The sequence below is a fragment of the Heterocephalus glaber genome, unplaced genomic scaffold, assembly GCF_053883595.1.
Source record: "Heterocephalus glaber isolate CG9 unplaced genomic scaffold, H.glaber_assembly_v1.0 deba00001739, whole genome shotgun sequence".
Taxonomy (NCBI): Eukaryota; Metazoa; Chordata; class Mammalia; order Rodentia; family Bathyergidae; genus Heterocephalus; species Heterocephalus glaber.
In genome coordinates, this window is record NW_028258446.1 from 103,234 (window position 1) to 121,055 (window position 17,822).

At 36.5% G+C, this 17,822-nt stretch overlaps 1 protein-coding gene across 1 annotated transcript; it reads right to left on the reverse strand.

Annotated features, from left to right (window-relative positions):
* Nucleotides 1-3,308: 3,308 nt before the first annotated feature.
* Nucleotides 3,309-16,658, reverse strand: LOC147821414 (zinc finger protein 124-like). The gene is made up of 4 exons (XM_087200336.1): nucleotides 16,425-16,658; nucleotides 7,775-7,901; nucleotides 7,518-7,581; nucleotides 3,309-5,827 (listed from the first exon to the last, which is right to left on the reverse strand). The coding sequence occupies exons 2-4, from the start codon at nucleotides 7,893-7,895 to the stop codon at nucleotides 5,653-5,655; spliced, it is 360 nt and encodes a 119-aa protein (XP_087056462.1). The 5' UTR covers nucleotides 7,896-7,901; nucleotides 16,425-16,658; the 3' UTR covers nucleotides 3,309-5,652.
* Nucleotides 16,659-17,822: the final 1,164 nt, after the last annotated feature.

Here is a 17,822-nt window from a genome sequence, read left to right on the forward strand (position 1 = left end):
CCAAAATATTGGGTCCCACTGGATCACAGTTTGAAGGAATAAAGCAATAAATGTACACTGACCACCACTGAGGTTTCAGTCTCTACTAACGTGGAAATTCAAGGTTGATTGTGGACATCCTTGTTCTGTGGATTTCCAACTGGCTCAAGTTTTAGATTTCAAATCATTAACCCATTGTGCAATTTAGTATGTTCTCTAAAATTCCTATATTGCAAACTGAATATCTAATGATGATAGTTCAGCCATGGGTCCAGTAAAATGTGATGAGCATACAAGCGCTTTTTCCTGATGAGTAGAATGATGTTATCAATATGAGAATGGCTTATATTAGCATCAGCACAGCTTTCCTCTGCATTTTGCTTCACATTGACCTTCAGCAATGTATGACATAGAACTTCACTACATTTTTGTCCCATGCTCTTGGAACTTCCAATCTGAACATGTACATAAAAGATATTTAGATTATTTTTAATTACTTATGTGAGACACTGGATATTTGAACAGATAATATGTAAAAGCACCCGTATTCTTGATTGGAATAAGAAAATCATTATTCCCATTCCAGAAGGTTAAGAAAGCAGAATCTTGGGAGACAAAACTTGAGAGCATGTTGAAGCTGAGTGCACAAAAGCCTTTTGGGGCAGGGAATAACATATTAAAGAATTGTCTCCTAGATGTCATAGACAGACCACTATAGGGATCAAATACTCTATTGCAATATGCACATACATTTTTATTGCTCTACAGTAACCCAAGCTATGAGAACTTGAGACATTTAAAAATTTCTCTAGCTTCAGGTCCTTCATCAGGAAAACCAGTCAATCAGAACTGCACTTCAAAAGAAACTTTCAAAGATTCAAACTATAATGCAGGGGCAAAGACCTGCATATTAGACACACTCACTTTCTAAATGACAGGGCATTGAATGAAGATTTGAAAGTTTCACATGCTTGCTAAAGAAATAATTCTCCACACATATTACATACTACACATATTATAAACTAAGTCTGAAAGGTGCAAAAAGTTCATAGATGTGCAATGTGCCCCTTAAAAATCTAATGCGATGTTCTCATTTTAAAAGGGGAAGAAGCCAATGAAGACATTACTACATTAAACTGTGAGGTGGTAGGGGAAGGTGGAAAGTGACAAGTAGAGTTACATTACTCAGAGAGTGTAGAACTCATTGGTGGAGAAGTTAATGAAGTGGGTTTGATAGAAGTCAGGTATTTGAGCTAAGTCACGAGATGTGACCATGCCGAAACACCTGTCCTTTTTGAATGAGAGTGGCAAGTAGGGAAATGAACTGCATTTGGAAATATATTGCACTGGCCCGATTTTGTGAAATTGAAACTTGCCGTTACACTGTAGATCCTGTGCGGATCCTTAATGACCTAAGAAACTGCATCTTCAACATTCCTTTTCTGTTCTCTGTAGAAATTTTGTCAATGCTTGTAAGAACTTAATCTTCTCAGCAGGAAGCAGCAGGCACTGATAACATGGGAAATTATTTTATGAGCCTGGCAAAAATCCCTTTCTTTCATTTACTTTTAATATCTAATTTGAGGATCTCAAAATAAATGGTGATCAAGCTTGTCTTTCCTTCAGGAATACTTTGTGACTAATTCATTTCATGACATCTATAATTGCATTCTCTCTTCTAAATTTTAATTGAAAAAAGATTGCTTAAATTTCTGTCCTCAAAATACTTCTGAGTGTGTAGCACTGTTTTTATCACCATATAAACTTCTAGGGGACACATGAAGCCTCATGTAATCCACTACATTGCTCAACACAAAATGGGACCTCATATAATGGTTTCTGTGTTCTGAATGTCTAGGTACCCCAAAATACATGTTTCAGAACCTAATTCCCAAGCTGATGCTATGAGGAAGTGGGGTCTCTGGAATTTATTTATGTAATGAGTCAATAATGACATATACATGTAAAAGACAGGCCAAAGACATCTTGTACACATGCGTGCCTTGTGAGAACTCAGCTAGAAGTCTCCATATGTAAACAATGTCTCATTAGATATTTAAGTTGCCAGTGCTTTGATGTTGGATTTTCTAGGCTTCACAACTGTGAGAAATAATTACTTCATAAAGTCTACAACCCTGTGGTATTTTGGTTTGGTCTGCTGCAATGCACGAAGACAAGGTTTATAAATACATTTCGGTGAAGTGTATAGCATAGCAACAGCCATGGTAGGATCTAGATAGCAAAAAAATACATGTTTCCATTTGCTGGTGCAACTTGATAGATGCACATGTCCTGGTTCATGTGAATACCTATTTCCTCTCCCTCACAAAATCACATAATCACTGCCATGGGTAACCAATGGAAGTATATGCAATGGATTGTTGTTTACATTAGTATCAATACATTTCATTGGGGCCTATGGCAATAAATGTTTATGCGGAATTCAAAACTAAAGAAACCTGCAAAAGAAAGGCTGGTTCCCAGAGACCCAAAGACATCTTTATGCTTTTTCAATACATCTTCTGATAAATCTAGGAAACAGAAAAAAGAACAAAATGTCTCTAAATATTTAAGTATTAAGCTTTTTAATTAATATGTTTGAAATACGTGTTCCCATTCACCTTAGGGAGTATGATATGTATTTAACATTTTGATTCTTATGGTTTCTCTTCTTCTCCTTACCCATCACCCTCCCTCTGGCTCCAGATCCCCTTTCCCAATTGCATCATCATATTACCAATATTATTGTCATTATTTAGTTCATGTTTGTGAACTGCAGAGATTGTATTCATTGTGGGTAGTTGGTATATAACATCAAATATTTTTACACCCCCTTCTTCCCTTCCTTGGCCTCCTGATCCCCTCCCATCTGCCAAAAAGCTCTCTGTGTCTGTATACATCCATTAACAGATGAATGAAGAAAATACGGTATCTATACATAATGGTATACTACTTGGCTACAAAGAAGGACAAATTCAAGACATTTGTAGGAAAATGGATGCACCTTGAGTACATGTTAATTGTCAAGCTTGTTAAATCAGACAAACAAGATTAAGTGCTTTTAAAATGTAGAAAGTTTCTTGAATACATATATAACAACTTTCTGTCAAAATGGGATGAAATGAATGTGTGATAATGTCAACTGTTTCCAAATTATATCCTCCAAGCATAAATTTCACTTAAATACTGAAAACTTTCAGTGTAACAAAACCTTACAACCTTTGGGTCAACTAATACTGAATATTTTCAGAAATAAATATGGTACAAACTAAATTATATCTTTAAAAATTGAAGAAAGGAGAGATTCTGTAGACACATCATGAAACCACTCATGTTATTTTTGCTAAATTTAATTGTATTCTTTAAACAAAAAATACAATAATTTATTGAAAGTATAGAGTGCAATTTGTTACTATTTATATTGAGAAATTAGCACATTCTTCCTTGATAGTATTTGCATCACCTAACACAATCACCTTTTGGGCATATGGAGAAAACACTAAAAACTTTTATCAAATTTTAATTCTATGTGACACTGTATCAATCACTTTAGTCACTATGGGGTTTATGCCATTTGTACTCTACAACATGAACATTATGTTTCTCATTAACATCTCTCAACTTCCCCACACCCACACATGGCAACTATCACCAAATTTTCTGATTCTTTAATGTTGTCAATTTTCGACGCTAAAAACAAATATGATCAAGCTTTAATCTGTCTATGCCTGGCATATTCCACATAATGACCTCTAGGTTAAACTACATTATCACAAATGAAAGATTTTCTTTCTTTTAAAACTGAACAAAGTTTCATTGTATGAATAAGCTTCATTTTACCCATACAACTAAGATAATGGTTTGCATGAAACATGTCCCTTAAAGGCCATGTACTAAAGACTTGGATGCAAAGTGCTTTGTTATTCTGAATTTAACATTATTATGCACTTTCCAACCTCATCACTGCATTAATTCATAGACATATTGGAGGAAAACTATCTCAGCATGTGTGCTTTGAAACAGTGTATCTCATTTTTCACACACCTCTCTGTCTCTGTCGCTGATTCTTAGCTTTCTCATAATCAGGATTTATGCTAAATCTCATTTTGAGTTCCTGCATGTTTTCTGATGTTATAAAAATCATAAAAAGCTTTCAAACATTATTTACAGAGGCTTTCTCTTTTCATGTTTTTCAAGGTAAGTGGAAAAATGGAAGTATTTCCCAGATTCATTGCACACATGTGGCTTCCCTCTTATGTGAATTCATTCATGAATTCAAATGCACTGAGGAAAATAAAACAGTTCCAACATTGTTCACATACATTCAGATTCTCTGTTCTATGAAGTCTTTCAGGTATGTAATAATACCCGTGTACTGAAATTTTTTTATATTGCATACAAAGAAAGTGCTTCTCTGCACTGTCCTTTGATGTCAGTGCAAGTCACTTTATATATTCAAAGTTAATTTCCTCTCTTAATTTTTAAATATCTATGATGATAACTAGAGTAATGGAAAGGCTTTTCCATATTGATTACATACACAGTTTCTACACTGTGATTCCTTTTGTGCCTTTGACAATTCCTGTGTGTGCTGAAAGCTTTTCCACACTGCTTACATAGATAGATAGGGCTTCTCCCCAGTGTGAGTCCTTTCATGTATTTGACAAGAACTCTGTTTGCAGAAAGCTTTCCCATACTGGTTACATATATAGGGTTTCTCCCCAGTGTGAGTCCTTTCATGTTTTTGACATTCACTGTGTGTGCTGAAAGCTTTCCCACATTGGTTACATACAAAGGGTTTTGCTGTTGTGTGGATGTTTTCATGTATTTGACAAGAACTGTGTGTGGTGAAAGCTTTCCCATATTGCTTACATATATAGGGCTTACCCTGTGTGGTTCTTTTGTGTATCTGACAAGAACCATGTGTGGTGAAAACTTTCCCACATTGCTTATATTCATAGGGCTTCTCCCCAGTGTGGGTCCATTCATGTGTTTGACAATTACTGTGTGTCTTGAAAGCTTTCCCACAGTGTTTACATACATAGGGTTTCTCCCCAGTGTGGGTCTTTTCATGTCTTTGACAAGAATCATGTGTGGTGAAAGCTTTCCCACATTGCTTATATATATATTTTCTCCATAGTGTGAGTATTTTCATGTATTAGACAACTGTGTGGTAAAATCTTTCCCACATTGCTTACATTCATAGGGTTTCTCCTCAGTGTGGGTCCTTTCGTGTATTTGACAATGACTCTTTGTTCTGAAAGCTTTCCCACATTGCTTGCATACAGAGGATTTCTCCCCAGTGTAAGTGTGTTCATGTGTTTGACAATGACTCTGCACTGAAAGCTTTCCCGCATTGCTTACATACATAGTTTTCCCCCCGTGGGAGTTCCTTCATGATTACCAAATGAAGTGTTATTATTTAAGGATTTCCAACTGTGGTTACATACATAGGATTTTCTTCCAGTGTGAGCTCCGTCATGTTTCTGAATATCATGGTGAGAATTCAAACCTTTCCTCCTTTGTATACAAGTAGTCACCTTACTGTGATGTCTTTCCTGGATTTGAACATAGTTGGGTGTAGTGATGGGTCTCACATTTTGCTTATATATAAAAGATTGTTCTTCAGCATTACTTCCTTTAGTGCACGCACAGCAGCATTTTCCTCATTGCTCATATCCATAGGTTTTTTTCTTCAGCATTGGTTTTGGCATGTTTTTGCAAAGACTGAAAGTCAGTTGATGTTTTCCTATGTCTGGTACACTTACAGAGCTTCTGTTCAAATCTATGAAGTGCATATGATTTGAGTCCAGTGTTTTGTTGACAGAATATATCTACTTCTGCACTTCTGTCAAAGAAAAAACCCAACCAGTCACATTTAAAAGTGTCTTTATATTAATGGTTGACCAGAAAGAGTTCTGATTTTATATCTCCTAATGATACTTGATCATGAACTTACTGTACATTCTGGACGATGGCTTGGAAACAGCTTTTACCAAAATGGTATTCATTTGTGAGTTTGGAATTGATATGTTTGCAATACATAACGGTAACTTTCATTGTGAACAATTGATACATATGATACATATATTATTTTTCACACCTATTTGCCCCATGACTCTACCCCTCTCCATTTTGCTGAGCTTCTTCACCCTCTCCAAAATGTCTGCCTCTCTCTCTTTTTATCATCTCTCCTTTGTTTTACTTCTTAATTCATAGTTTGCATTTCTCATATAAAATATAACATGTCATGTTGAGCTTTCTGTGCTTATCTTATTCAATGTAATATGGATTCCAGATCCATACATTTTTTGGCAAATGACATCATTTCATTCTCCTTTATGGCTGCATACCATTCCTTCATATTTACACACCACATTATTTTCCATGCTGGACACTGACCCCAGGGTTTTAGCACTGTGCTACATTCTCAGAGTTATTTATCTTTTATTTTGAAACTGAGCCTCATCAGTCATTAAGTGCCTAGCCTGAGCATGAATGTGCCTCAGCTTCCCAGAATGTTCCATCCTGCCCAGGCCATCTCATTTTCCATTTTTACTCATATGTGAATGGGCATCTAGGCTGTTTCCTGAGCTTCATGTTTGTAAGTTTTACTGTGACAAACGTGGATATGCATGCATCCACTTGATATGACTACTTTAACTTTGTGGGGAATACACCCAGTAGAAGTATAGCTGGGTAAAATGTAAATTTCACCTTTACTTTTTTTGAGAAACCTCTATACACTTTTCCACAGATGTTATACCACTATGACATTCCCTCTAACATTATGAGAAGTGCCTTCTAATACTGGAGTCAGAACATAAATAGTCTAAATGCTTTTCAGGATTGGTTGAAACAGCTATTAACAAAACAGGGGTATTCATTTGTACTTTGAATAGTTTCTCAAGGTTACCAACTTTGCAAGTACTGACTATGTATACCACATTTAAAACATATAGCATTGCTCCGATAATTTGATAACAAAGCAGTCTTTTAAGATATATGTTTATGTAATTATATTTCCTCTTCTTGGCTCTCAAAATTTGTGTATAAAATTTCATATACAACTTGAATCAATGCATACATACAATTTCATGTAAGAGTTTTATAATCTTGAGCATGAAAAATAATGTCTATTAGTATGCACGAGATGCCACTTGTGGCATAAGATCGATAGTCCCTACATTTCAAATATTGACATATTTCAAATATACAATTGTCAAATTCTAGATACTAAACATGTATTCATCTCTGGAGAAATTTTGTGTGATTAAAGAAATTTGAATGTGGCCTCATTTTGTTTGTTTTCTTGAGTCTCCCTACATTGTTCAGGCCAGTCTCAAACTCACTATGTAGCACAGGCTGTCCTCAAACTCCTACCAATCCTCCTGCCTCAGTTGCCTAAGTGCTGGGATTACAGGCACATGTCACCATGTCTGGCTTTCTGTAGTTTTTTGAACATGGTCTCATTTGTGTAGTTTGCTTGGTTTTAATATTTCTGACCTTTGAGGAATATTCTTGTTAGTGCATATTACCTTAGAGTTTTCCTGAAGTTTTGGTACTCATCTTCAATTTGCTGCTGGTTTTCCCAGTTTCTTCCTAAAGTGTAGAAAAAGAAATGTAATGATGAGTTACTACATTACATACAAATTATTATCTTCCAATTAGATTCATGGTACAATGTGACCACGCCTGGAAGATTTATCAAATATACTTCCATATTCCAGTAAAGTAAACGGCACTGAAGAGCAATAACCTATGCTCCTGGATTGCATAAATCTATCTTCCTTACCTATAGCAGTCACATTCGTAAAGTTTTCCCACATCACATCTCTGTGGAGCTTCTTCTGGGATGGATCCAGGAAAGCCCACTCCTCCATGGTGAAGTCCACAGCCACATCCTTAAAGGTCATTGCCTCCTAAATCAGCAGAAATATATTCCCAGGAAGAAGAGTGAGACTCATAACATGAAATATCTCAGATCTACTCATAAAAAGCTGAAATGAGGCTGAGTCCCACAAATGTTTACTTCACTTTTTGGTCATCAAACCCTTATTCTTCATCCACATGCACTTGCCACACAGGAATTTTGATTCTAGGTGGGAATTCACTGCTAAAGAAAGAGCAGAATAGGAAGACTGGTTCTCCTGCTGGTTGGCCCCAGTTTTATTTCTACACTGTCTGTAAAGCATGGTTCATGGAGAGAGTCTACTAGGTCAAACATGGGGTAAAAAGAACTGGGGTAGATGAATAACTAATGACTTGCTGTAACAACATAGAAAATACATCTTTGCTCAAATTATTTAGGAAATAGACCTCTTCTGTGTCTGATTATATTTAGCCAGCATTGTGAAACTTAAAACTGGTTTTGTAAAAAAGTTGTAATTAAACACAAAGTAATATTCATGAATGGCAATTTATAATGCTAATGAAAAGTACTACAGTAGTTGCACCAGTCTGCATTCCCACCAACAATGGAGAAGGGTTCCTTTCTCCCCACAACCCTGCCAGCATTTGTTATTGGTTGATTTCTTGAGAGCAGCCATTCTTTGTGAGGTGAGGTGGAATCTCAGTGTTGTTTTCATCTACATCTCTCTAATGACCAGTGATGTTGAACATTTTTTCATGTATTTATTTGCTGGTTTTATTTCTTTTTCTGAGAAATGTCTGTTCATTTTCGATGCCCATTTTTGAATTCAGTCTTTGAATTTGGGGGCCTGATTTTTTCAGTTCTTTAAATATAGTTGACAGGTCCCATTTGACCCAGCTATTCCCTGACTGGGAATCTTCCCCCAAAGAATTAAAAGAAACATACCACAGCGATACATGTGCACCTATGTTTATAGCAGCGCAGTTTGCAATAGCTAAAGCTTGGAAACAGCCCAAGTGCCCATCGACTGGAAACTGGATAAAGAAAATTTGGGGTTTTTTTATAAAATGGAGTACTACTCAGTGAAAAAGAATGAGAAACTAGAGACATTTTTAGCTAAATGGATGCATATTGAGGCCATACTCTTAAGTGAAATAAATAGGACACACATGTGTAAATACTGAATAGTTTCTCTAGTGTGAGAAATTGAAAGTGTAAATAAGGAGGAAAATGATTAAAATGAATAATTGATAATTTTAAATAGGAAAAGGTGAATGGGTTTGGGGGTAGTGGGAGGGGAAGTAAAAAGGGAAGAAAGGAAAGGAAAAATTATGAGAAAGAAAAAAAATGTAATCAAAGTCTGTGTAAATAGGGAAGGGTGAAGTGTGCACAGGTAATGGGAGAAAAAGCAAGAACTGAGATATATCATGTTCAGGTACAAACACCCCATGGTAAATGTAAATGTATCGTATACCTAAAATGTACCAATAAATATATAAATAAAAAAAGAAAAGTAGTACAGTTTTCATTAGGGAATATCTAACAATGAGATTAGATTAAGGATGATATATTATCTTATATCTTATGAGATGCATATGTCACAGAGATATAAAAATTTCTAAGGTGTAATAGAAAGAGAAATGTGGGGATGGAACAACCAACTGAATGCTGTGCCCCTAGCCACAGGCTAGGTGTATACACTCAGCCCAGAGAGGAGATGGGACAGAGTGTCCCATCCCACACTCACACCTTGGCCCATGTGCCCAGCCCAGAGAGAGCCCCAGGACAGACCAGTCAGTCTGAAATTGAGGACACATGGTAAATTATGCAGAGGTACTCAGAGAGAACACAATAAAAGAAAAGAAAAGACCATCCAGCAGCTGCCAGACAACACTAAAAGAGCAATGTGAGGCTAATTGGAGTTCCAGAAAAAGTAAAAGATAACATAGATGGAATAATTGTTTACAGAAATCATAGCAGAAAAATTCTCAAAGATGAAAAATGTTTAAAATACAACTACATTGAATTTAGAAAACATCAAAAACTGTGATGAAAATAGAAGCTCACAAGGCATATCCTCATTATACTGCCAGATATCAAAAAACCACAACAAAAATTTAAAGCAGAGAAAAAGAAAAAAAAATCACTTATAAAGGTAAACCACTTAGAATTACAACAGGCATTTTAACACAAACCTTAAAGGTCAGAAGAGCTTGCAGTGATGTATTCAAGTCCTAACAGTGAAAAACTTCTGATCTAATTTAACTTACCCAACAAAACTCTCTTTCAAAAAGATGGAGAATTAAGGATATTTCATGAAAAAGATTAGCTCAAGACACCTATGAATGCTAAACTACCACTTCAGAAAATACTCAAGAATATCCTAGATAGAAACACTGAAGCCAATACACAGATATTCCTTGTTCAACAATCTACCTTTTTTAATGTCTGGACATACAAATGAGGCACATTGTTTCTGACATGACCCACTACTCAGACTTATGACTCATCTTTTTTGTACAGTTCTGCACATATTGATAGATCCTCAATGTCTTTCTCTGTACATTACACCTAGTTCATACAATGCTCTGATTTTTCTGATTGTACTGTGCAGTACTATAGTTTTATGTTGTTATATATTATAGTAGTGCATGTAAGAGTTATGAAAACAAAAGCAAAGTCACAAAGTTGGAGTTTCCTTTGACCATATCTTTGTCCTGAATATCATGAAGTACGTATTGTATACAATTCCTCATTTAGCATCCCATTAGTGACCTAATCACAGGAACAGGAATCAGTCATTAAATGAAGAATCCATGTAGTCTCTTGTATTTTAGGCATATTCACTAAGCAGGCTGTGTAGATGAGCACAGCATTCATGAAAAGACAAATGTCTTCAAAATATGTGTTATTTATACTACTACCAGGGACAAATAAACTACCTTATATAGTTTGGATACTGAGACAAAAAACTAACCTCAAAAAATATATGGTTTCCTGTGAGAAAATGGGTCTCCTTATGAGACCCACTGATCACATGTGATACAGGAAGTACAGCTGTGACAAAGAGTCAGAAAAATGTATCAGTGCACTCTTTCTATTGGGCTCAGTTCTAAGGACTATTTGCTTCCAATAGTTCCTCAGGGGATAATAAAGCTGACTCATTTGGAGTTAGATACATTCTCAGATATAAACAAACTCTTTAGAAGTAATGTTACCTTTCAAACTATTTAGTAACTAGAAATGTCACATATATGGGTGCACATATTTTCTCAAGGGTTATATATATAATTCTGAACAACAAGAAATAATTGAACAATTAATTATCAATGCTATTGGCTCTGTGATGGTTTTATGTGTTTAATTTGTGTCTTATACCCCTGGGTAGTCAGTTCCTTTACTATATATCTTATGTGTCTTTCTATCCTCCAATGTGTTAACTGGAAAGGTGAACACAGCAGTGGCTACAGTAATGCCAGTTTCACTGTCAAGGATATTTGCCATTTTCAGTGACTTTTACAGAGTGAAGCAAGTTCCTGGTTCTGTGATATCTTGTTAGTAATATTTTAGTTTCGTTAGTTCCTTGCAATGACCTTCCAAAGCTTCATTATTAATGAGCGAATTTGGATTCTTTGGGGGGGGTACTGTGGATCAAACTCAGGACCTAGCACTTGTGAGGCAGGTGGCAGAACCACTGAGCTAAATCCCTGCCCCAAATTTCATTTTAAGACACAGCTTCTAGCAATATAAACTGTGTGGTCAATGTAACCTTGAAGAATTCATGGAAATTGTTAAGATGTCAGGAGAAAAAATGTGAGGAAATATAGATTTGGGTGCTCTTAGAAAACAGTAGGCACAAAATTTAATCATGACACCACCTAGATGTACTACAATTCTGACAAATTCAGAACCCAGTCCTACTATGATCCCTCAAGTGCAGAATCAAGAACAAAGCATATGATTTTTCACAATGAGTCATCATCGTGCAGTTATCAAAGTGTAGCACAATGAGTCACCCTACATATAAAAATGAAGATACTGCCTCAGAGTCCTTATGATAAAAACAGAGACATGTCTACTATTTGGGATTCTATGATAGTTTTAGATTTTATGTTCCCCAAAATGGGAAAATGACTATTATTTTAAAAACATCTTTAAAAATTAACCTTGAGGTAATTTTCATTTTAACACAGAGCTAATCTCAAATTTGTAGAACCAATCTTAAATTCACAGATACATATCTATAGCAGAAGAATGCAAGGATGTATTCCAGATTGTTCTTCACACATTCTCAATAGACAAAATTTGCAACATTCTGGACTTTTTTCTAGACAGTGTCTGGCTTTATAGTCCAGGCTGGCCTGGAATTCACTATGTAGGCCAGGCTGGCCTTGTTCTCATGGCAATCCTTCTGCTTCAGCCTCCTGAGTTCCAGGAGTACAGGAATGTCCCACTAGCCCCAACTAACTTTCTAGATATGAAATCTACTAATGATGCTTCATTTAACAAAGCACTGTGATCTTAGTACATAAAAGTGATAATAAAATTCCCATACTAGCAAGGCTTGGTGATCCAAACATGATCACTTCAATCTGGCAGGCTACTGCAAGTGGTTCACAGACTTCAACCTCAGCAACAACAATGAGATCCAGTCTCAAAGAAAAAAAAATTTTATGAGCACCCACTAGGAGGCTCCCTGCTGCCATTCCTCTGCTCACTCCTAGGACACAGGAAGTGAGCCAATCCCAGTGCCCAGGAGGAGGCTCCATGCCATTCCACCCCTTGCTCCTAGGGCAGAGGAGGTGAGCCAGCAGCACCTCCCCCCCTGAAAAATGAGAAGACACGTAAACAAGCCTCAAAAACAGACTTCCAGATCACCTACAGCAACCCCAAAGGGAAAAAAGATGGAACAATCTGATACTCAACCACCTGAACTCCCTGAACTGGTAACAAAAGAGGATCTGGAAAAGATGAAATCAGAAATAATTTCTCAGATAACAGCAAAGATTGTGCCCATAGTGCAAGACATGATTAATAAATCTAGATAGAGGACACAGATTTTAAAAAGAGAGGATCTGAGGAACATGATGGAATCCCAATGTAGGAAACAAATGTAATCCATAAAACAGATGCAAACAGATTTCCAGGTTAAAAACTCCCCTGAAATTCTATGCAGCAGAATGAGTGCATGTGAGGACACAATTACATTTATAGAAGATAAGATTGCAATTAGTGACCAGGAAAAGAAAAATTGCTTCAAAATTGCAAGGGACTACAAGAAAGCAATCCAGCAACTGCTAGACGATGCAAACAAGACTAACATAAGACTGATTGGAGTCAATGAAGAAAGAGGAGAGAGTGCAGATGACATAAAAAACTGTTCACAGAAATGATGACAGAAAACTTCCCAAGCAGGGGAAAAGAAATTGACATACATATAAGTGAGGCATATAGGACTCCAACTAGCCCTGATCAAAAAAAATCTACACATAGGCATATAATTGTTAGGATTCCAGAAACCTAACAGAAGAACAAAATTCTACAAGCAGTCAGAGAAAAGAAACAAGTCACATACAAAGGAAAGCCCATCAGAATTACAGCAGATTTCTCAACACAAACTCTCAAGGCAAGAAGAGCTTAGAGTGAGAGTGATGCATTTCAAGCCCTAAAGGAAAACAGCCTCCAATCCAGATTGATGTACCCTACAAAACTATCTTTGAAAATTGATGGAGAAATAGGATACTTTCATGATAAAGAGAACCTTAGGAACTTCATGAATACCATACCAACACTCCAAAAATTTTAGACAATGTCCAAGGAAAAGACAATGAGGATCACAACCCCAATAAGCCCAGCAGAATGAATCTGTTGGGCGTGACAAATTAAAAGCAAAGGGTGAGAATCCAACAAAGAGAAAATTCATGAAAAAGCTTTTAAAACTTTTAACTTCATCTCTCTAATGAGTGTATAATTCAATCTTGTTTTTGCACTGATTAGTATTTTTCTGATTTTAGTGTTACACACCTTTACTTGTACTGTACTGCCTATTTATCATCTTGTTATGTCTACTTTTTAACTGGGTTGTCTATTAATGAGCTGTAAGTGTTCTTTATATATTCTGGCCATAGGTTATATTCATTGTAAATATGGTCAGTATAAGGACTACTTTTCATTTTAATGATGTCATTTTAAGTTCTAAATTTTGATGGAATCTCATTTATCAATTTTTTTCTGTTATACATCATGATTTTTGTATCCCAGGAAGTTCTTGCCTACTCTAAATTCATAAACATTTTCCCTTATAATTTCTTCTTAAAGTTTTATAGTTTTAGTCTTTCATATTTAGGTCCATACATCCTTTCAAATTATTTTTATGTATGGAAATAAAGGGTTGAGTCTCATTTTCTATATACAGATACCATGTGTTCTAGTGCCATTTCCTGAAAACACTATCTTTTCCTCTGATCTTGAATTGGGTTTATATTCTATAAAATGTTAATGTGAAATAATCTTTCAAAACCCAGTGGACCATATATGTGTGGATCTATTTCTAGGTTCTCTGTTTCATTCCAATGATCTATATGTCTTTCCTTACACCAACACTGCCTTGATTACTGTAGCTTTAGAGGAAGTCTTAAAATTAGGTACTAAATGCCTTCTAACACTGATTTTTTTTTTTTACTTTTCTAGGTACTTTGTACTCCTCCATAACTTTTAAATTTCAATATCCAATTCTTCATTTATAGCAAATATACATAGACCTGAATTTTTACATATACCTTGTGTTTTCTAATCCTGCTAAATTCAAATACGAGTTCTAGAGGCTCCTAGAGATTTCTTAGTATTTTTTTGTGTAGATGATCATTTCATCTACATACAAAGATTTTGCTTCTACCTTGCCAATCTATCCTAATTGTGTCATTTTATTGCCAGACTATTTTGGTTTAGGCCTATTTTTCAAAGTTTAATGGACAGATGAAGAGTAGGCATATCTGCCTTTGTTCCCCACCTTGGGGAGAAAGCATTGTACCTTCTCCATTCATATAAGGTGTTTTTGCTGGAAGTATGGAGTACATGTCTTTAATCTGTTGAGAAATTTCTGTTCTACTTCGGTCTCCTGATAGCTTTTACCATGAACAGCTGTAGAATTTAGTCCAATACTTTGTCTCCAACTAGTAACAGGATCATATGACTTTTTCCTTTCCTCTGTTACAATGATGACTTTTGAGGGTGGATCTTCCAATGCTGAACCAACACTGCCATCCCTATACTAAAACCACTTTCTCCATACTGCCATATCTGACTTCTAATAGTTTGTTTTGTTAAACAAATTTCTGTCTATGTTCACACTTTTTTCTTCTGTTATCTTTATCTAGTTTTAGGATTACCACACTGTTGATTTCCTAAAATGAAGGGAAACGTGTTCCCTTTTTGTCTGCTCTAAATGTTTGACATAATTTATCGGTCAAAATGTATATGAGCCTGTTGTTGTCATAGTAGGTACGTTTTCAAGCTAGAAATATACTTTCTTTAATAAGTGCTATTCAAATTTTATATTTCCTCCAGAGTTAGTTTCATTAATTTGTCTTCCGAGGTACTTCTTAGAACTTGTCAAATTTATTTCAAAAATGATTTTTGTAATATGTTTTCTATACCCTTTTAGATTCTGTAAAATCTGTGGTAATGTCTTCTACATCTTGATATTGTAATTTTAAAAATGTATAAGTGATATTGTGTAATAGGAAGAAAAAGTCTAAAAGAGCAGGGGAAGTGGGACGGGCAAGAGGAAGGAAAAAAGGGAAAAGAAAAAATATGAGAGAAGGAAAAAATTTGGAAACAAAGACTTTGCAAATAGGGAAGGGTGGAAGGGGTGATGGGATGGCAGGGAAAGGGTGAAAAAAGGAAAAACCAAGACACTGATGTAATGGCATAAGATCCCAATGCTAAATGTAACTGTATTTTATACCTAAAATGTACCAATAAACTTAATAGGGAAAAAAAACTTTAACTATAAATCACAGTGAGTGTCTTGTGTTCAATCCTTAGTGCTCTTCCTGCGACATTTAGATAATGCTATCCAGCCACTTTTTACCTCACAGTAAGACAGATACAATTTTCTAATTTCCAATTTTCTCTAACAATAAATGAAGTAAACTCATCAGTAGAGAGAGGAGATTTATTAGTCTAACATTTTCTAACTTTCTCTCCTTCCTTCAGGCAGGGTTAACACACACTCAACCCAAGCCAGCCTACAACCACACCTTTAATGTCACACTAAACATTCTGACCACAAATGAAAATTTTCTCTGGTTCAGGAGCTGAATCTGCCACTTTCCATCATTCCCTCCTTTCTCACATTGTATCCACCCCCCACATGCTCTTCCCAGGAAAGAGAATCATTTTTATTTTTTTTAAAGATTCTCTTTATGCTGTTTTTTTGATACCAGGGATCAAACTCAGAGCCTTGCATTTGTGAGGCAGGCAGTGGAACCACTGAGCTAAATCCCTGGCCCTAGACAACCTTTCTTAGCCTATTGGTGTGCTTGCAGACTGGCATTTGGGGGAAACTCACCTGTGAAAGAGTTGGAGTAAGAGAGACAGCACATGGATCTCCCAGGACAGTCTCCAGACATGGATGAGGGACACCAATCTTCTATCTCTGCTGGGTTAAAAATATAGGTCAATCCTTATTATCAGAGCAGCATTACTTTGTCAAATTGCTTAAGTCATTGTTAAAGCAAGTTATGCATGCAGTACCAACAAACACTGTGGTAAAATTATTAAAAGACATAGAAAGATATGTTCTGTCTTTTCCCAAGGCTGGAACAATCAACATAGAATTATGGAAATGTGTGGGAACCCTTCTCCATGAGACCTGGTAAAGGGGCAATCAATCATCTTTCCCTTCACAAGCTACTTACTTGGACTCTAGTTCATTCAGACCTTAATTCTTCTCAGTCAGGTCAGGAGACCATGGATTTGGCACTTAACCCCTCTCATTCAGTTCAGGAGACCTCAGCCACCCCTCTCTCCACTTGCTCTTCTGGCAGCACTTCCCCTCATTTGGCTTCTTACCCTATTTGCTTTCATCGCACTGGGACTTATGCTCCGCCACCACCACAGCAGGCTGTTTCAGCCCCACCTGAGGAGGACATTAATTCACTACCCCTGCAGCCTCCTCAGATGCCATGCAAAGGTCTCATTGCTCCTCTTCTAAAGCCCACTTCTGGGGCACCCCCTACCACCATACCCTCCAAAAGGCTGTGACATCAGGCAAGGCAGTTAGAGAATCTTTGTGCTTTCCTATCTTAATTTTCCCGACCCCAACAACCCAGAGACAGACATATATGTCCATCCCTCATTTGATTTTAACATCCTGAAGGACCTCAGGCAGTGTGTTAATGAATGGCATCCAGAGCCCTTATACAATGGATTTGTTGGACAATGTACTTCAGACTTATTTTCTGGTACTATGTGGTGTTTATCATCTTGCCAAAATGTGCCTGTACCCTACTCAATATCTCCACTTTGAGGTGGAACTGCATTCCTTAATTAGGGAACAGGTTCATATGAATGCCCAGGAAGATGCTCAGCTGAGAGAAGTTACTATTGGCATGTTATCCAGCACAAGTGACTTTTCAGATTTAAATGCAGAAGCCCATTGCCCAGCATTACTCTCATCAGCTAGAGGAGCTCCTGCGGAGGGCTTGGGCTTCTGTGCCTGCTGGTTGACAGTGTGCTGACACTACCTTTTACTCAAATCGTGCAAGGACCTGTGGGATGTTACACACAATTTGTAGTAAGTTTGCAAAACATGGTTAGAAGGCAGATGTCTAATTCCTAAGCAGCAGACATCCAGATTTTATAGCTAGACTATAAGAATGCTAATCAGGATTGCAAACATGGGATGAATCCTGCTCTAGTGATCTTGGATCATATATTAAGACATGTCAAAATACTGGGCATCCTT